General features: G+C 36.2%; 1 protein-coding gene across 2 annotated transcripts in view; it reads left to right on the top strand.

Annotated features, from left to right (window-relative positions):
• The window catches only part of SGCE (sarcoglycan epsilon), a 69,047-nt gene extending 55,197 nt beyond the window's left edge, over nt 1-13,850 (top strand). The window contains exons 9-11 of one of the 2 annotated variants that reach the window (XM_049641485.1): nt 650-838; nt 10,662-10,705; nt 13,564-13,850. In XM_049641485.1, coding sequence (XP_049497442.1) covers nt 650-838; nt 10,662-10,705; nt 13,564-13,580 — 250 coding nt within the window. In that variant the 3' untranslated portion in view covers nt 13,581-13,850. Of the gene's footprint in view, nt 1-649; nt 839-10,661; nt 10,717-13,563 lie in introns of those variants that run through there. The other variant, XM_049641486.1, reaches the window with a different exon arrangement.
• Nucleotides 13,851-21,761: the final 7,911 nt, after the last annotated feature.

The following is a 21,761-nucleotide window of genomic DNA, read 5'->3' as shown; positions in this document are numbered from 1 at the left end:
TATTTTTTCATTTGTCATCATTCACAGTTTATTTCATGAATGTGAAAGCTGCTTTCTAAATAGAGATATTTAGGAGGGGTAGAAACTAAAAAATAAAAAGGGTTTGAAAACTAAGATGACATAAGTAAAAATTAAACCTAAAATTTCAGATTCAGAATATTAACTTGCCATTTATATTATGTGATTTCCCAACCTGCATTTCTATAAACCAGATAACAGATGAAAAGGCCCTTCATACACGTTTTCCTGAATCTACAGTAATAACCTACCATAAAATGAAACTTCTGTGAGTATTTATAAATGCCCCATCAGAAGCAACAATATAAAAGCTATGGTAGTCTAATCTTAATCGTAGAAATTAAATAGAGCACTAGCTTGTTACTTAGGGCTGTGATATTAACAAAATGCTTTATAGCTTAGTTTAATGAAAGACACATTTATTTAAAAATTGATTTGCAACTTTCTGCGTTGCTGTGTTAAAAGTATGTGAAATGTACCTCTTTCAGAGATAACTTGTAGAATGCCCAAAAGTGCAATAATGCCTTGTTTTAAAAAGAAGAAAAAAATTCATAACGTTTTTCAAATTTGAAGACCCATTGGGCTAATATGTGATTTTAAACAGATGTTGTTTTATTTCTTTTTGATCTAGCATCCAGCTGGTCCATCATAGTGCTATTCAGAAATCTACCAAAGAACTTCGTGACATGTCCAAGAATAGAGAGATAGCATGGCCCCTGTCAACACTCCCTGTGTTCCACCCTGTGACTGGGGAAATCATACCCCCTCTGCACACGGACAGTTATGAGAGCACCAATATGCCTCTGATGCAAACACAGCAGTAAGTATCCGCTTGGTAGTATAATTATTAGTATGCATGAATATATCTACTTAATTTCTATAAAGACCAGAACTTTTCGCTTTGCATTTGTTTGTTTGTTTGTAACTCTAAGAGAAAATACCAATAGGACATTGATGGTATAGATCCTGACCCCACTGTGCTGACACAAATATAAAGAATTACTTTCAGGAAATGCACTTTTCTTCTTCACTAATTGAAAGAAGATGACATCCACCTTAATAGTTAAGAAACTGACACTGCTAACAGACCAATCATGTTTGCTCAAAGATGAGTTAATTGTGAAAAGAGAAGCATATCCTAAAACATAACAAATTATTTTTTAGAGCTATTATTAGAATTGTTGGGTTCTGTTAACCTATTTTTTTAAGTTTATTTATTTATTTTTGGAGAGAGAGAGTGCAAGCAGGGGAGGGGCAAGAGAGAGGGAGAGAGAGAATCTCAAGCAAGTTCCATGCTGTCAGTGCCAACGTGGGGCTCAAACTCACAAACGTGAGATAGTGATCTGAGCCGAAATCAAGAGTTGGATGCTTAACTGAGCCACACAGTCACCCCTGTTAACCCGTTTTTTAATGTTATTACCAGAGATCTATTTAATCTAATTTTTTGTGCCTCAGGGTAAAAGGTTTTTACATTATTTCTTATGATGTGCTTGTATATAAAAATGAGTAGTTCCAATTTTGACTATAAGCATAATTTATTAGTGCCAACCTTTGTAGTACTGGAAGGACTATGATTAGAAAGCCTGGAAGAAAACTTTGTAAAGGGTACCTTTGGGGACAAGGGGTTAATTAAGGAAATTTCCTAGTTGCTCTTTGAGAACCCACCTTATATGCCTAGAAGATCAATTTTGATATAAGGGGATTGTAGGTAAAATTGTAATTTATTTTTAACAACATGGGGTTCCCCTGTAAATTCAGTTTCCCAAGGAAGTCACAAGTTTGCTTTTGAGATCCTCCTCTTTTTCACTTTACTTTTGTGAATATAATATGATGGATATAGAGAAAAATCTACCTCCCTCTCCCCACATAAACCTTAGTGTATGATCAACAGGTAATACTGATTAAAGATTTCTCTGGGAACCATACTGGGTACAGTTTCCCATTGCAAGTGCTTTTTTTGTAATCATGTAAAATGTATGTGGTAATTTGAAAATTAAATGGTAATTAATAAGAGTAATTTAGATAGTTAGATTTGATGAATTTGTCCACAATACTTCAGAAATCTAAAAGTATTATATTTTCCTGAACTGCTCTAACATTATCTACTTAGTGGTGAATAGGCTAAGGTATGTGTTTATGTGTGCACATCTGTGTGTACAGTAATTGATTCAAGTCTGATAGACAATGGAGAAACTTGCATACATTTAAAATTTTTGAGTTTTGGAAATATTAATATTCTGCCAGGGATGTGAATATTAAGGTCTCACAAAATTTAGTTGTACTGAATGGAAGGGATAGATTTCTACACTCTCTGATGGTTGGTTCATGGGTCATCCTAAAACCCACTTTACCAGGATTAGATACTGATGGGAAAAATGAGTATAATTTCAAGAGTATTATAATAGCTCACAATTTAAGCAATCCTTCTTGCTTTTTTTAGATGAAGATTATGAACAGACTTATCATTCATTTCCAAATGGAAAGAATTTTTAAAAGTCTTTAAGGCTACCATTTTGTATTTTCTTTACCTAAGAGTGCCAGTGAAATCTGGGTATATATTCTTCAAATGTTGATATATAATCTCAAAAAAGTGAAATGGTCAAATATACTTGAGAAACAGTCCTTTTGTTCGTTTGTTTGTTTGTTTTAAAACTATAAGATTTTTCAGAGGCCTTGAGTATATTGATATGCTTTATGAATCCATGAAAAAAGGTCAGACATAACTCTTCAAAGACCACATGTTCCTAGTGATAAAAATAACAATGTATCACATTTTAAAAGAGAAATATTTGTTATAATGAGTAGGGGAACTTAAATATGTTTGCAAGTCAGCAAAACTATTGCTAGTGAAGTTTAAGGGAAAGAAAAAGGCTGTGTCATTTTTTAGAGACACTTTCTGACCATATATATTGAGACTAAGAATAGCTCCTTAAAAATTATTTTGATTTTCTGTGGTTAGGATTTTGCAATGTTGCTACTAATATACAAAAACAATAAAATTTTCTGTCTAGTTTACAACCAAATACATCTTCCCAGTCCTTCCATAACCCCATCGACTATCATTATGTTGATCCGATCTATTTGCAAATGCAATAGGTTATTTTCTTGAACTTGCGACAATTTGGCCATATACGTATTTTTAAGTCCAGAAAACTTTCACATTATTCAGATTTCTGCTAATGGAAAAACTCCATTAACTAGCACTTCTATATAAATAGGGTACATAGATAATTGATGATGTTCACAATGATTATTCTGAGGCACTGCGAGATCATCAAGTACGTCTGACTCATCAGAGGAAAATTAAATTACATTTGGTGTAGTTTCAGTGTTGAGTGTATATTATCTTTCTTTTATTCTTGGAAATGGATAATATGTGCACTGTCTCTATGGTAACTGCCTATAAGCCAGAATATGTGATTAACCTCATTTTCCAACCATGCCAGATAATAGGGAATTCATTGTATCAGGTTCGTCACAGCTGTCCTTTACGCAAATTCAGCTTTTACTCCTTACCTTAAAAAGCATGTTTTTCAAGTTTTATTTCAGCATCAAGTACATATATACATAAATAGTTTGGTCATTTGGATTGAACTGAATTCTCAACATTAAAATGAGATATTACATTAGATGAGGTATTACAGTACTTGATAACCAAGTCCAAAGCTTGGATAATGCTCCCTGGTATTTATTAATTAACCCTTCCTAAAAGGGCATGTGTTTCATCTTCACATATTCATACTAACTTTACTGATTTTATCATTCATAAATAATTTGGCTAGCGACAGGATTTCATGTTGATTCGTCAGGCTTGACACCGGAAATATTCAGGCATAAGGAAATGGCTGAAAGTTTACGTTGGCTTCTGAGCAAGACTCGAGAACATTCCAAGCTTTTCTTCAGAGCTGCACGGAAATTTGCTTGGGTCTCTTAAACAAGTCAGTCCCGGATCTAGAGAACCTTATAACAGTGTGAGGTAAAGAGAACTCCTAACAGTTGTATGATGAGGGGCTGTCCCAGTAACATATCAGTAACACAGTAATATTTTCTTCTTGGTACAGTGCTTTGCAGGACTCTAGACTGGCACCGTTCATTAGTAAAAAAATGTTTAATCATTTGCAATTGATGAAATTGGAAGATGGATAAGAGACAACACTGAATTAGGTCAAAACTGAAATTGGATTATTTACCTATCTTGATTTTAAGGCAAAGATAATGTAGTCATTGACCTCAGAGGGATCTCTGATCCAGATAACAGGCAAAGTGATTGAACAGGTAGTGGAAAGGAGACCTGGACAGGGACCAGAAGGTGGAGTACATGCTCAGGAAGGACGATTTCATTTTGCACAGCGTTCCGTCTACATTTCAGGTTACAGAGACAATATAAACAGGCTGTTAAAATGATCACATGGTATGGAAATGCCAGGGCAATTTAGTTTTGTCTTTGCTAATATATTTATTAATTAATGTTTTATTTTGGAATGATTTTTGAGGTTCAGAAAAGGTGCAAAGACAATATAGTTTCCAGAGACCCCTCACCTAGTTTCTCCCATTGTATATTTGTCACAACTAAGAAACCAACATTGACTATTAAGCAGACTTCAGATTTTTTTTTTAATAATTTGAGATTTCACTAGTTTTTCCTTTAATGTCCTTCTGTTCCAGGATTCTGTTGAGGACACAATAACTGGCATGTCTCTTTAGTCTCCTCTGATCAGAGCAGTTTTTTAAACCTTCCTCTTTTCCCATGACCTTGACGGTCTTGAAGAGCACTAGCCACATATTCTGAAGAATGTTCCTCATCCCCTAATACAGTCAGGCTTTCTGCATCTGTATTTATCTTTGCAGTGGAGTGAATACATGTTACCATTAATAGTAAGAAAAACTTTTCTCTCTGCAGGCTGTCCCCTTACTTACTTATTACCATTCATTGCTGGAGATTGCATTATAAAGTAGTTCTTTATTTTTAATTTTAATTTTAATTTTTTTTTTTATTAGAGAGAGAGAGCAGGGTGGAAAGGCAGAGGGAGAGAGAATCTTAAGCAAGCTCCATGGTCAGTGTGGAACCTGATGCAGGGCTTGATCCCATGGCCCTGTGATCATGACCTGATTTGAAATCAAGAGTCAGACACTCAACTGACTGAGCCACCTAGATGCCCCTATAAAGTAATTCTTAAAAGTAAATGTTGCTTTGCCCAAAGAATCATTGTGATTAAGGGGTATGTTTTTGACCAAAGACTTAATTTAAAATATATTACAGATTGATATACCTCAAAAACAAACCTTTGTAATGATTTAAATGAGGAAAATCAAATTCCAAGTCATAGAATTTTAGGTCCTAGAAGGGATGTTGAGAGATAGTCCAGCCTGGTTGTTTCCCAGCCATATTGCAGATCATATTAACCTGTGGAGCTTTTGCAATGCAGATCCCAGGGCCCTACTTCTGTGGATTTGGAATCTGGTGGAGCTGTAAGTTAGGTGGAGGAGGAAAAAGCATTGACAATTCCCAATTAAAATACTTAAAAGGGCTAGGCTTTAGAATTTGGGAACACCAGCTTGGGGTGGGGTTTGGGGGTGGAGGTGGGGAAGGGGCTATTATTCATAGTCCTTCTCCTAGAGTTTTAAAAGGGGAGGAGTTTCTCCTGATTCCCCACTAAGAGGTGATGTACAAAAGAAAAGTGTGAAAGGGGGCAGTTCAGGTGCCTGATATAGTGTTGGGACTGTTTCTGGGTTTCTGTTTATCAGCTGCTATCCTTTTCACACCTCCTTCTGCTGCCTGAGGAAATGGTGTAGAGAAGTGAGAAATGAGTACTGATTAGTACTGACTGGGACAGAGAAATGCTGAACCTTGAAAAACTAAAAACCACTGGGAAATTGTCATTTTGCAATTTTATAGGAGGCATTTGCTGGGGAATTTCAGACATTCAGTTTTCTAAAAAAGGATTTATTCTAAAATTTATAATGTAGTACATGTTTTTCTAGGGGGATAGATCTGCCTCCTTATTAATCCTTTTCTCATCCCAACACAATATCAATGGACTTTTCCTGAGTGGGAAGCATCCTCATAGAAGATTTTATGTAATGAATAATAGGGAAAAGTATCCAGACATTTTCTAGAAAGGTTTTAATTGTCTATACGAAATTTTCCTTATTCATTATACTAAACACAATGCCTAATCCAGAGTAATCGGGTCTCCCTCAAAACAGGAGGTAGGTAGTGCTTAATCTTCTATAGATTAATGAATAGAAATCTAGAATTCAGTCTTCTAATGAGAGATATAGTTAACTAATCATTTTAATTTTTATCTAAAGTATTTTTCTGTTTGTCTTCCCTTTGGTAATAATGAGAAGTAGCTATGGTAAAATTTCATGAATAAAAAATTAGGTTTCAATGAAAGTTAGTATCAGTTGAAGAGAATGTATTAGGGTACCAAGATAATGGTTTCCTGTTGACAAGAAGTGTCAAGCAGCCAGGGATATTTCAGAGCCATTGACTTTTTTTTGTTTTAATTCAGCAATGGATGCAATATCTGTGATGAATTTTGGTTCTGTAGGTTTCTACTGCTTCAGTTTAAAGCTGTGGTAGGCTTGGTAGGCTTGCTTTTGGCTTTGTACAAGCAAGGAAAACTAACTAAAAGAAATAAGTGAATTTCTCCTTTCTCATTTATGTTCCATATATATTCTACATTGATTTATTTAAAATTAGGTTTTGAAATTAAAAATTATAGTGATGTTTCTCTGTGTCCTTCCTTTCTTCCTTAATCCATCCAAATGGCCTGGTTCCTTAGTAAAAGCAGGTGAGGGGTCCAAATCAGCATTTTTTGTTAGAAAAAAATTATAGAAAATTCAAGGGTTGAGCAACATCAATTTTGCTGAAATAATTGGGAAATTCCAAAAATATATTACTATTATTAAATATGTTACTTACTGCTAAATAGCTCCATACTAATTCAAAAGAGAAGTATTTTGTATTCTACATAGCCAAACTAATGTCATTTATTTTCAATTCTGGCACAGATTCTGTGGCTTAATGAAAATCACTTAACCTTTCTTTGCTTTTGAGTCTTCAAGCAAGTAGGAATATAATGGGTTGATAATCATCAACCTTACTCATATAATTACTCTACAGGATATCCAAGAATGTCAGATTACCTTAAAATGGTTGTACAAATAATAAATAATTGTGTACTCCCCTCAATCACTTATTTATTAATTTGCAAGTTATTACCTTTGCTTCCTTAAAGAATAAAGTTTGTGCAATGGCTAATTTACATAATTTTCTATTTAAATGCATGTAATTAATGGTAGCAACATTAGAAAATAATTAATGCTAATAATTTAGAGAAATACAGTTTTCTTAAATCTTTTTTCTACGTAATGCAGTTTACACATAATAATCTTTCAGTTGGTCCATTAATAATGTAATTATTCTAAATAGTTTTATGACTTTACAGAGGTCCTTCTTTGAAGGATGATTGGGCTTCTATTTGAAGTCAACCACACTTTCCTGTATAATTGCCTTTAGCAGTCTGCTTTCACCAAAGATGGAATGCTTCTGTTTTCTCGATGCCTGGTCTGCTTGACTTAGCTGAGTTACTCCAGCATTTCTCCTGTATACCTGAAGCAATGCTCTTAGGAGGGACCTCCTTTCAACTCTTCAATGTAATTCACACTTCAAGTATGCCCACCCTGGATATGTTAACACCCTGACACTCACAGGCTCACATGCAATCACAGGTTTGGGCACCCACAAAAGCAGAGCCAGGTGTGCACAACCCTGGAGATTCTGGGCAGGTTGTATCTTCACTGATTTCTTGTTGAGCACCTTTTTGCACATATAAGCACTTTTATGTAACTCATCTGTGTTTCAGTTGAAGTTGCAAGTGGTGCATGTCCGTTGTTCACACTTCACCAAGTGGGGCATGCGCCACAGGTAATGTTAAATCTCTAAACCAAAGTAGCACAACCGTTTTCTCATAGATCTACCTTCTGTGTGGCACTTTCTCAACCGTTTCTCCTCAAACCTAGCCAAGCCCACTAGTACTTAGAAAGTTTAGCAGTATAGACGAAGAGGAAAAGAATCAGAGGCTAGAGAAGAAACAACAGGGTGGAGATTGACTTTGATCAGTGGTTTGCAAACTGTGTTCCACAGAAGGGTAAATTGGAGCCAGGCCAGTAGGATGACTCCTACTGGCCAGTAGGAGCAAGGGGGTTCCAACTGCTTCAGCCAAATACTGATTTTGAATTGGGGGTATCCTTGATTTAGGGATTTTGAAAGGCTTTTCTTGTCCTCTGCAGTATTTTTGTTTTGTCAAAATGTATTGATTTAATCCATTAATAAGCTTGGTAGAGCTAGAGGTGGTGAGAAATGAAGAAGTGTGTGTGTGTGTGTGTGTGTGTGAGGTGTGTGAGGTGTGTGTGTAAGGTATGGTGTAATAGCTTCTATTGTAGAATAGGTAAGCCCAAATTAGTTGTTCCTGAGAAGTTAAAACAAAATTCCTATCCCCCTCCCAAATGCCCATGAAATTGCAGATGTTTGTTTTCCATCTTTAAATCTATAACTTATTTTTTCTGTGATTTATAGATTAATCATTTGATACTTTAGAGATGAAGACCACTATAAATATATCATGTGAAATACTGAAAGAATAAACAAACAAACAAAATATTCCCGGAGACCACACAAGGATAAGTAGGGCTGATAGGTAATAGCAAAAAAAAAAAAAAAAAAAAAGAATATAATTATTGGGATGAATTATTAAGTAGCTTCCTCGAATTGAATTAGAATTGATTTTGTTAACAATATATTTAAAATGGAACTGAAAATTAAAAAAGAAATTACTTGAAGTCATTAACATTTCTATAGATTAAGAGTTTAAACAGTATTTAACTAGCATATACAGCTTTCCACTTTAGATTGTTGTATGTGGAACATAATATTTGCCTGGCTGAAATGATTCAGATCAATGGTTTTCAAACTCTGTTTCTTGGAGGTTTCTTAGAAATGCCTTAGGGGCCAGCATGTGGGGCAAAGGAAACAAAGCAGGCGGGATTCTTGGCTCCCTTGTTTCAACCCAGGCAACCTCACATTTATCTCTTTTGTACGTCAAGAGTTCTGCTTAGGATTTCAATTAAAAGGAATTCTATTGCTGAAGAGAAACAAAAAAACTCTGAAAATCCCTGGCATGGATCAAGCCCTACTCCTAGCAAGGGGCTGACTCCTAGAATCTCTTCCACACAGAATCTAAATTGTACATTTTTGCAAACAAATTTGAATATCATTGTTTGAAACTAAGTATGTATGAACGTTAATGAACACATGTGTATGATGTGAATCTTTCTGGGTGTCTTCACTTTTGCCCATACCCATTAAAAAATTATGTATCTCATGTTTACTGTTGAGGATGCTAAACAAAATAAGGGATTCTTACTGTTAAGGCACTTTGGGGCAAATAAACGTTATGTGATGAGAAATACAATGACAATGCAGCATGTGTGTAAATCCATGCTCAGTGGTAATGGGAAGGGAATGCTTAGAGAGTAAGGAGGCATAGAAGAAGTGGTACTTGAGATATTTTTTAATTAAAAAAATAATAAGTTAAAAAATTTTAATTAGCATTCCTTGTGGGATATTTTTAAATTATAAGAGTAATTCGTTTCCATCGTGACAAATTTTAAGTTGAGTTTGCAAGGACAAATGGGAGTTTGTTGGGTACAAGAGATGGGAATGGCCATGGTGTGATGGCGGTTCTATTTCAAGCAGTCAGGGGCTGCTCCATGTAGGGACAAGATATACTGATGGTCTTTTGGGCCACACTAAGGAACTTGAAACTTAATTTGCATGTAGGTGTAAGGAAATCATGAAATGTGTGTTGTTTGAATGATGTAACCAGATTTGTGTCTTAGAATGTGCACAGTGGATTATGAGGGAGCAAGAATAAGACTAAGGAGACAGTTCAGCTCAGTTGTAAAGATCAAGTGAGAAATGGTGATGGCTTCAACCAGGTTAGCAACACAGGTGGGGAAGAAGAGGACAGATTCAAAGGAGATTGAGGAGAATCATCAAGGGTTCCCAAGATTGGGATGTGGGGACTGAAGGAGAAGGAAGGGTTGATGATGACTTCTACATCTTAACTAGTGCAGTTGGGTGGATGGCCAGTGTCATTCCCTGGGACAGAGATACAAGAGCACAGATTTGGCACAGTGAATGAAGATGGATATGTATGTTGTTCTGTGTGAGTGTGTATGTATGTTCTAGACCTGGATCTGAAAGTGTACAGGTTACAAGCACAAGCCCCGAATCCCTGTGTTCACATCTTTATCCACCACTTCTTAGCTCTGTAGCCTTGGACTTCTAAAGCCTGTTTCCTCATCTCTAAGTTGGAGAAAATAATACCCACCTCCTAGGGTTGTTGTGAGGTAGAATGTAGCATTTAGTAGGAACTTTATGAATGTTACCAAATATTATTATTTATTTTCCTCAGACCTCAGGTTCCTCATCCATAAACTCACGAGGGTGTGCTGGGTTAGATGATTTCTGGGGCCCTTTTTAACTATAAAGTTTTTCATTCTAGTATGTCTGCTGTCTGTTTACAAGTGTATAGACAAACACAGTTTTACTCAAAAATGTCAATCATTTCTAGGAACTTGCCACATCAGACTCAGATTCCCCAACAGCAGACTACAGGTAAGTACTAAAAGTAATAATGTCATGATGTTTATGTATGAGGCTAACAGATTAAAAGAGAATTATAGTACTATATAATTTATGAAGCTTTAGCTTCACCAAGTAAGGCAAAACAGTTGTGTCATTCCTTAATCAGAGTTTGAACCTCAGAATAATAGCTGAGATTATTGCATAGATTGGCATCAGAGTGATAAACACTGGGTAAATGATCTTAGAGCAAAAGCATCCATGGAGGTCCTGTCTAATTAAGGAAGACTGAATAAAATCCCCTTCCTTCAGTGAAGCTCCCTATTCTTCCCCTTGGTATGAAAGATTCTTAGCTTGGATGCATCCAGGATTTGTCTCAGTAAGTGAGCAGCTTGAAACTGACTCTTACAAAAGGAAACCATTGTGACTAATCATTGAGGCTTCAGGGGGATAAATGAGAAATGGTTGGCCTGGTTTTAATGCCACTTTAAAAAGCTGTTATAACATGACCAGTGACGACAAGATGGGAGACGATTCTCCCTTGACTATTCTATTTCCCTAAGACTTGCTTTCTTTAAGTTTATTTCTTTCAAGTGTCCCTAAAAAATTTCCACAGCCAATTATTTCATTCATCTCAGCACTGAGTAGATAACTTATTCATGATTGTCTTCTAATTAGTGGTTGATTCCTAGTTCTAATTGCCAGGCAACCAGTCATGCCTTTTGTAGCTCTTTTGGAGAAGCAAGAGAAGTTTTAAAAATGTAAGTTGGATGTGGAATTCTGAGTACGCATAGTGTTATTATGGTAGGGAAGCTATTAAGTAAGTCTCTTAAAAACTTTAGGCACGTATAGAAATTTATTGGATGTTTTTCTTCAAGAATTATTTTCTCTATTACTGCTTTCGGGAATTTAAGGAGATTTCCGTTTGACAACTTTTCAAAGATTTGAGGCAAGTATAATAAAGTTGTTCATCAGATTTTAATTACGAGATAATGTTTATCAGAATTTTATCCCACCATTTTGACCACTTGTTTTAATTAAATACTAACATGTCTCAACAAAGATGTTCAATATATTGATGTGGTGGTGCTACTGTGTAAGCATTCAGGAGATTGATGAAGGAACAAACTTGGTTATAAATATGCGTTACCTAAAGAGCAAAGCAAAAAATGAATCCCTATTAACACTAATTGCATGGCCTTTTTTTTTTAAGAAAAAAACTTGTAAGGGACTGTTTCTACATTTTCCTCATTAAATTCTTAAAACTTCTAACTCCTCTAAGATGTCTTTCCTCTGATTCTTCATTATTTAATGCAGGGAGTGAGTAGAAGGGAGACCGTTTCTAGTAGAACAGTAAATAATTTACCTGTATATTTTAAAAACCCAGGTAAATTTTACTTATTCCTCCATTAGAGAAAATAAGGAAACCTAAGTAGATGATATTAGAGAGAGATATTTGATAGTTGTATAGATTTTTAGCAAGTAGTCTTGTTAGTATGCTATATTTTAGTAACAGGCAGTATTTCCAACTACAGGGACAATTTGTGTCTGAGCAAATGGGATAAAAGCCAAAGAATTTCCCTAGGGGAATTTTAGGCTGTTCAACCCAATTTTCTAGATTTTTTTCTAAAATAGATTTTGGGGAGCAGGCATTTTGCTTGAGTCAAGGAAGCTTTGATCTCTTTTTTAGTTAATACTCTAGCCTATTACCTTCTTGTTTTCTTATATTTTTCTGTAATTTGGAGCACATTATTGACTAAAGTGCACTATCTCCTCTTGGTTGTTTTCTTCTTGTCATTGCTGTTTTCAGTGAGTCCCCAATGTATCTAAGTGCTAAAGGGAGAGAGACCACCCTAGCATTTTTTATAATTATGATGGATGGTTGTGTTTCCGCCTCTGCTAAATGCATGATCAAATAGAGTTATGCCTCCCAGAGAGAGGAGCTAAATGGGCAGCTTACATTCCTTATTCCCATTCTGTTCATTTGAATGAAAAAATAGTTTGTTTCTCAATTTCTGAGTTATTCTGCTCTGTATGTACATCCATGGATTTAGTGCTATTTATGTATTTTCATGGGTTCAACAGCTTTTCTGTCACTCCTTCCTGCTTATCCTGGTACCACAAAGAGGCAGCCACATTTGTGATTATTATTATTGTGTAGTAATAATCTGCCATTTCCAAGTATCTCAAAGCATGAAGTGAGGTCATAGTTTTCTTTATGAATATAATTTAAGCACAGGGTTTGTTTGTCTCTTGGATACTGGGTAATTTTATCTGTAGCTTCTTACATGGAATTTGTTAGGGAAGAGTATATTTTGAAGTTTGTTTTATTTAGTTGTGTGTGTGCTTCTTTTTTTTTTTTTTTTTTTAAATGATCACCAAAAGTTTCAGAAATGAACTAGCTGCTGGTGTTGTAATCCTGGACTTAAGCACTAGCTGGGATAATAGAGCAGTTACAAGCTGACAATAGCATTGCCTTTTGGAGGAGGCCCAAGCCATTAGGTTTGATGCCCCTTTAGGTTTTCTCATTTTCTTTGCCCTTCCAACCCACACAATATTTTCTAAAAAGTCACGATTAAAAGGTACAGTCATACATCCCGCAGTCAACCTCATTCTTTCTGTTTATTGTGGGAGGAATTTTCAGACCATACCTTTTGAGAAGTTCAAACCATTATAGTTTGGGCCCAAGAAAGAAAGGATTAATTTAGAATTTTTCCTTTTTTTAAAAAAAAAAAGAAAAGAAAAACCTATGGCAGAGATATAATGCAACATAATTATTTTAGATTATGTTAAGGAGATAGAAAATTACTCCTGCTCATAATATGTTTTGCTCGAAATCTAAAAGTGTCCATGCCCTAATTCGTGCCTATGCTCATTCTTACACTTTGCAGGTAAATGGTATCCCTGAAGAAAGAAAACTAACTGAAGCAATGAATTTGTAATGAGACAATATAGCAGTACTATCTTATTTCTTCTCTTTCCCAATAATGCATGAGCTTTTCTGGCATATGGTGTGCATGTCGACAGTATTAAGTATGTACCAAATAACACAATATAACTTTCATTTTACTAATGTATTTTTTTTGTACTTAAAGCATTTTTGACAATTTGTAAAACATTGATGACTTTATATTTGTTACAATAAAAAGTTACCTTTAAAATAAATATTATTAATGAAGCTTAATGTCTGGTGAAATTTATTTCAGAAAATACTCGATTGCCTCCTGTATAGTTGGCATCCTCTGTTGCTTGGAAGAGGTTCAGTGTTTGTATCCTTGTGGCAAGATTTAATCTGTTCTTTTAGATACTACTTCTTGAAGTGCTTTAAGGTAGACCTGGTTTTATGGATTATGGATCTGATGATACCTCGTTTATTAAGGGTGGTCCAGGCTGCATAATTACCTGTTTCCATAATCATATATTTGGTTTTGGAAGAAAGCTGGGAGCTGTTACTCAAAAGAGATAGTTACCTGCTCTTGGTGACATGAATTAGCTCCAAAACCCTGAGCCCCCACTGTGATAACACTACTTGCAAGGCTTTCCTAATACCATGGTGGTCTGCTTCATGTGTTGGACACTATTGGATCAATGTGGTTATCAGACTACCTCATGGGGCCACTTTTGTTGCAGACTAGACCAGCTACAAAACCTTCTCCTCCTCTTCTCTGAGCGGAGGCCGCTGTGAGGATTGGGAAATGCAGTGGGAGTTAGCATTGGTTTTTGCACTGATCATATTAAGGAATTGCATGGGATAAAAATTGGCCAGCATTCCACAAATTGTTGATAATTGCTTAATCTCTGCAGTTCCTTCTGAAAAAATGGTCTTGTCTCTGACTTAATATTTTGATGGGAAGAAAGAGTTAAAATAATTTCCCAGTGGTCACTACTAACTTAATAGTCCTTACTTTATGGGTCAAAAAAGATGGGGATTCTGCCACATGCTGAGGATTTCTACCCCAACTAAACACCCTTGTAGTGGGCAAATGAGTATATGGTAAATTTGGGATCTTAATGGTGACCTTAAATTAGACCACCTTTTTCAGTTGGCCACAGTAAGCCCGTGCCCCCACCAAAATAACTGCAGTGGTTATCAGTACCCTCAGGAATTCCAGAAAACTTAGATCTGGATTCCAAATATCCCCTAAAAGTATGTAAATTTTCCTTCTTCCAAGGTATAGTCACCCAATAAATTATGATCTTTCTTTGGGAATGTTCATATCTATAAGTCTACACTGATGATAAAAAAGAATATTAGGCAAAAATGTTTAGGCTAAATGTGAGGCTACACGACTATTCAGAAAATAATTTAAAAACAACATCCAAGACCAGAGCCTCCAAATACAAAAATAGCAAGTAGGTGGGGTGTGTGACTTCTGGGATCAATGAATGATCCAGGATTAGAGCTCTCACTTCCTATGTCCTGACTGTCCTGAATTGAGTGGAGGAATAAAAACATTGCAGCAAGCCATTTTCAGATGGAGTAGCTTCACAGATTTGCATTTTGGAATTTCCTGTACAACATCCTTACTAGCTGCTTATATATTGCATTATTTATTTGCTTAGTTATTGCCCAACGTATTAAAATGAATCAAGTCATGCTCTGAGAATATGGTGGTAAGCCAAACAAAGCACAGGCCCTGCCCTCATGGAATTTGCATAGTAGTAGAAAAGACAGATTAATCAAGTCATCATACAAATAAATGTCAAGTTGTAATTGTAATAAATACTTTGAAGGAAAATAATTGGTGGTATAAAAAGTTAGAGGGATTTGACCTTGTGAGCAAGGTCAGAGGTTTCCTAAGGAAGCTTGTGCTATCAAAAGGATGAATATAAATTCATAAGATAAAGTGGAGTAAGAAAGAATATTTGAGATGGAGAAAAGAGAGTAACTGAATTCTTTTGGGAGAAGAGATCCTAGTGAATACAAAATTCTATAAGAAAGTTCAATGCAGCTGGAGTAGGGACAATAGGAAGAAGATGTTGGGAAAGTGTGCAGGGTGAGATCCAAAAGATAGGTAGGACCAAACCATGCATGACTTGAAGGCAGAAAAGTAAAGTCTGAAGAATTTTAAGAAGGAAGGCTGTGATGTGGTCATATCTTGCCTTGTTATACAATCAATCCAGCTATACTATAGAGTAGATGGGTTGGGCGGGTATGGATAGGTCTGTTGTAAACACAATTGGAGAAATAGCTGTGATCAGGATAGTGGTGCAAAAGGTGGCAAGAAATGGACAGATTCAAGAACTATTTAGAAGGTAAAAAGCAGTTGGTACATTGATACTTTAGTAATAGTGTTAAGTAAAGGAAAGGGGCTAATTCTGATGACAGGGTTTTGTTTGTCAAATGATGGTGCTGTCCATCACGGATAGAGCTAACAATGAGGAAAATAATGAGTTCAATTTTAGGCAAAGTGAACATGAAGTACCTTCAGAAAGCCAAGCAAAATAGGCAGTTGAATCTATGAATCTGAAGGTCAAAGTAGAGGTCTGAACTGAAGATACAATTGGTAAGTCATCTGGATCTCGGTAGTCAGTATAGTTGGGAAATTTGATGAGAAAACTGGTCCTCAGTGTATCACCTGAATGTTCCCAGGTCAGCTCAAGTTTGTGTGACAGCTATTCCTCCGGTAGCTAGCAGATTTGCGAGAATCTAATTTATACACATTTCACAGAATTAAAATATAATATGATTTTTGTAGACATCTCACTACTTTAATAAATCTTACATTTTTAACCCATAAGGGTTCCTGTGGTCAGATCATCCCACTTTACATTCAGTTAATAGAGTGCAGGTCATCTTAAGTAATTAACCAAACATCAGAAGTGTAATTAACATGGTCCAGGACAGCACAGAACATCTATATCAGTCTTCCTTACACAATAATCATGAAAACTGAACAATAAAGTTCTTTCACATGTACAAAAAACTGTCATGGGCTGGTTTACACTTTTACAACAGTTTTAAAATTAACTGGATAAAGAAATGATGCAGACATTTTAATCCAGTGCTATAGGTAGGCTCACAGATCATCTCATCTGTGGTCAGATCATCTCACTTTACATGAAGTTCATCTTAAGTAATTAACCACGTAGTTTTCATACTGGTGTTTATATTTGTAAAACTGGGGCAGCCATGGGGAGGTGCTGCTTGGATCTTCCTTCAGGAAAGAATTTGCCATTCAGCTGCAAAAAGGGCAGTCAACTCCCAGCTCCCAGCTGTTAGCACCTTCAGGATCTGCCTTGGCCTTTGAACAGAGGAACAGTTTTCCCGGGCAGCCACCCTCCAGCCATGGCTGAGCATGGTATCAGCACCAGGGCCTAGGACTCCTCTATTGGGAAATCGTTACTCTGGAATTTCATGGTAGGTTGGCTGAGACCCTCAGGTTTGCATTGCAGTTGGATGACCTCCTTGCCCAATCCTGCTTCCTCTCCACTTGCTTTCCTTTTAGAGAGGTCAGATCTCCAACATGGACTGGAGATTTCCCTTCAAAATAATGGGGCGCCAGAGTGGTTCAGTCAGTCAAGCATCCGGCTCTTGATTTCGGCTCAGGTCATGATATCACAGTACGTGAGTTCCAGCCCCATGTAGGGCTCTTCTCAGAGCCTGCTTTGGATTCTCTATCTCCCTCTCTCTCTGCCCCTCATGCATTGTATCTCTCTCCCTCTCTCAAATAAATGTTAACAAAAATATATTAATAAAGACTGATTAGAGCTCCATTACAAATATAGAATATAAATCTATGTGTCCTATGATCTTAAAAGTGGATTTTATTGAATCAGAAATCTGTTCACTAGTGCCACCTCAGTAACTGTGTGTTGTCTGTTTTTGCACCATTTTCAAACAATATGTAATTCTTTTCTAATCAACTGGGAATCAAATTGATCGCTCATGTAGAACAAATTCACAAAAAGCAGCAATACAACAGAAATACTGAATTAGTTGGTTTCCCCCAAAACAGGTCATATATTTGGGGATGATCCCAGGAAGCCAGACTATGGAAGCAGAAAGATTGAGGTTAGGAGGTTTTGAAGGAAAACCAACAAAGAGTATGTCGTTGATCTGGCTATTATTCTGGAAAGAAGAACTCTGTTCTCCTGGGGCGTCATCTAATGAACTATATAGAATACACCTCAAAAATTTCCTTCAAAGTGATAAGAGTTTTAGACTTTCATCCACAGACTCATCATCCTGCAGCTGACTTGCTCCAGGGGGGCATCAACTCCCCTGCACTTCTGGGCTTTGGCTGTGAGTGGGCAGAACAAGATCCTGGGGCTCTGGAGAAAACCCTGGGGCAGGGAAGCTGAGAGATGCTATGGAAACTTGAGGTGAGAAAAGAAAGCTACATGAGCTACCAGCAGGATATCTTCATCAAGCAAGGGATGCTGCTGGATTTTGCACCACATCATTGCTATAAATTGTTAAAAGGCAGTTACTATCATCTGAACTTATTAGATGACATTTCAGTTTGCAGTGAGATGAAATCATTGACGCACAACCTGTAAGCTTGTGATAAACATGAGATTCATACACAAAGGAGAATTGCTTGATGAGTTTTTTGCTCTATACTGAAAACTCAATGCGATGAGAGGATGGATTTTCATTTGGGGAAAGATTATTTTGTGAGCTGTGTGGATGTGACAAAAATATCCCTGAGATCACAGTAGCTTAACACAATAAAAGTGCCGTTCACTCATATCATAGTCCAGTGCAATGAGGTCAGTCTTTCTCCATCTTGTATGCTACATGATCTGGAACACATGGTATCCAGGATTTCTATGGGAAAGGAAATGAGAGCTGAAGGGTCACATGAGATATTTTTCAGAGCTGGGCTTTAAAACCGCTTCCCTCACTTTCATCTATACTCTATTATCTGGTAATGCTATGGTCTCCAAAAGGTATTGCTGTGGATGCTGTCTTCCTGTGTACTTAGGAGGAGGAAATGGTGTGGGAAACGTGAGCATTGTTTTGCCACAAATGTGGACTGGGCAAAACAATGATTAGTGATTATGGACTAACAGAAGTGTATGTAACAATGGAGGACAAAATTACACAAATAAGTAGTTCTATCATCCCCAATTACCTACATTGTGAGTTAGAACTTTCAACTGGAAATAAAAACAACAACAACTACTACTACAAAGAAACAAACTGGATATAATAATCGAACTAGATAAATAGAGAAATATTGCATTAAATTCTGGTCGAAAAATATATGATTATCGGTTCACAATCCCTTATCTGCAATTCCCAAATCCAAAGATTTCAATTTCTTTGAAAATTCATAGCAAATCAATCTAATGGTAGAATATGACCTGAACAAAAAGGAGACTTATTTTATCTTTCTTGATCCCACTTGGTGTGATGCTTTGCTATAGAAACATTAACATGTTTCTATACATGATTTCATTACATGATATTGTCTTCACCCTACTGAGTATGTTATATAACATAAGGAACATACATTGATTACATTTATAAAATCTGAATACAACTGAATACCAAAATATACATGGTCTTCAGAATTTCCAGTAATGTACTGTGGGCCTATACTACTAATTTGATAAATATTATGTTTAAATTTTTATTATGTTTCTACAATAAACTTCTTATTACCTAAATTTGGGGTTCCATGTGTATTCCTAAAGCAAATGAAGGGGTAAAATAATGAGAAAATATTGAGACAAGCTGGTCTAACAGAATAATATAATACATCTCCTAGTTCTATCCACTGAGAGGACCTAAGAGCAATAATACCTCACAAACTCTAGCACTCAAATTTTGGTTTCTAGGAGCCAAGGCTCCTTGAGGAAACCGCTAATGTCAGGGCTGCGGAATAGAAGGCATTGATGAGCCCAGAACGTCTTCTTGCACCAGAAGGTAGGAAAAAGAATAATGGAGATTTATCAAAAGAATTCAAGAGCCAGCTAGAAGGGGCTCAGCTCACAGTGGCCAGATATGGGACAATTTGATTAACAAAATATAGTAATGTATTATAATCTCTAGATTAAATAAGATCCCTGAAACTACAGTGATACAAATGAATGTATGAATGAATGAATGAATGAATGAAAAGTGCATCCTTATGGTAGAATGCCAACTGATGCAAACGATATGATGAAATCATTTTGCAACCACCACAGAAATAACTGTTTCACACAAGAATCATATGTAATTATATGGAAACCAAGATCTGGGAGCTAGATATTCTAGGGTGTCATTGCTTCTAAGTCATCCAATGGACAGAGACAGAGCTATAAAATATATAGATGTATGGGATGCCTGGGTGGCTCAGTTGGTTGCAGGTCCAACTTCACCTCGGTCATGGTCTTGCAGTTCGTAAGTTTGAGCCCCACATCGGGCTCTGTGCTAACAAACAGCTCAGAGCCTGAAGCCTGCTTCAGATTCTGTATCTCTCTCTCTCATGTTCTCCTGCTCTCTGTCTCTCAAAAATTATGTCTCTCTCTCTCCTGTATCTCTCTCTCCCTCCCCTGCGCATGCTCTGCCTCTCTCTGTCTCTCAAAAATTAATAAATGTTAAAATATATATATATAATATAAAATATAAATATAAAATATAAAAAATATATGTATAGATAGATGTATATGTGTAAGTATACATCCTCTATCTCTATAATAAAATAGGATATTTACATAGCCTCAAAGTATCTCCCTACAATGTAATAATTAATTACTATGTTAGTTTCCTATGGCTGCTGCAGTAAAGTACCATAATCTGGGTGGCCTCATAGTCCTAGAAGCTAGTAATCTGGAATCAATGCATAAGCAGGGCAACCTCAGGGGAGAATCTTTCCTTTTTTCTTCCTCATTTCTGGTGGTTTGATGGCAATCCTTGGCATTCCTTCCCTTGCAGTGGCAGATCTTCAACCTTTGCCTCTGTGATCACATGGCATTCTCCCCTTTCGTGTCTGTGTCTCTGTCTTTCTCCTTTTCTTAAAAAGACAGCAGTCAAATTGGATTGAGGACTCACCCTGTCCCAGTATGACATTTTAACTAATTACATCTACAGTAACTCTATTTCCAAATTAGTTCACGTTCTGAGGGACTAGAAGTTAGGACTTCAACATATCCTTCCCCACTCCCCATGTTTCATAGGTTTATTGCCAAACTGCTTTCAAGAAGGTAATATCAATTTTCATCCTAACTTATGCAAAGACAGTTTGGTAAAGATGACAAAAATAGTAATATGCATTCCTGGTACTAGTTCTAATCAATATTTCTTTTATTACCACTGAGGTTAAACACTTTTTCCCCATAATGTTCTGGCCATCTTTTTTTTACTCCAGTAAAAATAAATAAATAAAATAACATTAAATTTATCATTTAAACCATATTTAAGTATACATACGAATGTTAAGTACATTCACATTGTTGTGCAACAGGTCTCTAGAACTTTTTCATCTTGCAAAATTGAACCCATTATACAGTAATATACATTGTATATACCCATTAAACACTAATTTATCCTCCCCCTTTCCCCAGCCCTTGGCAACCATCTTTCGACTTTCTGTTTCTATGACTTTGACTACTTACTTTAGATACTTTATATGAGGGAAATCATACAGTAGCTGTCCTTCTATGACTGGCTTATTTCACTTAGCATAATGTCTTTGAGGTTCAACCATATTATAGCTTGTGACAGGATTTCCTTCCTATTTATGGTGGTATAATATTTAATTGTATGTCTATATCACATTTTCTTTATCCATTCATCTATTAATGGACATTTAGGTTGCTTCCACCTCTTGGCTATTATAAGTGATGGGGCAATGAACATGGGTGTGCAAATATCTATTTGAGATATCTACTTGATCACCATATCTTAGCACTGGCATAGGAGAAAACACTTTACTGTGAAGATACCTGGAAAACACCACTTTAACCAAATGATCAAAGTTACCATCACCAGTAATGGGACAAACTGATACATGTGCCTCCTGATATGATGTGCCAATAAGAACCGCCATCTCTGTGATATTCCAGCTGAAAATGCATTCCTTAATCTAAATCTGACAATATAAAACTTAGAAACATTCTACAAACTAATTGGCCTTACTCTTCAAAACTCTCA

This window comes from Panthera uncia, chromosome A2 (assembly GCF_023721935.1).
Source record: "Panthera uncia isolate 11264 chromosome A2, Puncia_PCG_1.0, whole genome shotgun sequence".
Lineage (NCBI taxonomy): Eukaryota > Metazoa > Chordata > Mammalia > Carnivora > Felidae > Panthera > Panthera uncia.
Note: the sequence above shows the minus strand (reverse complement) of the source record. Positions and strands in the feature narration are given on the sequence as shown.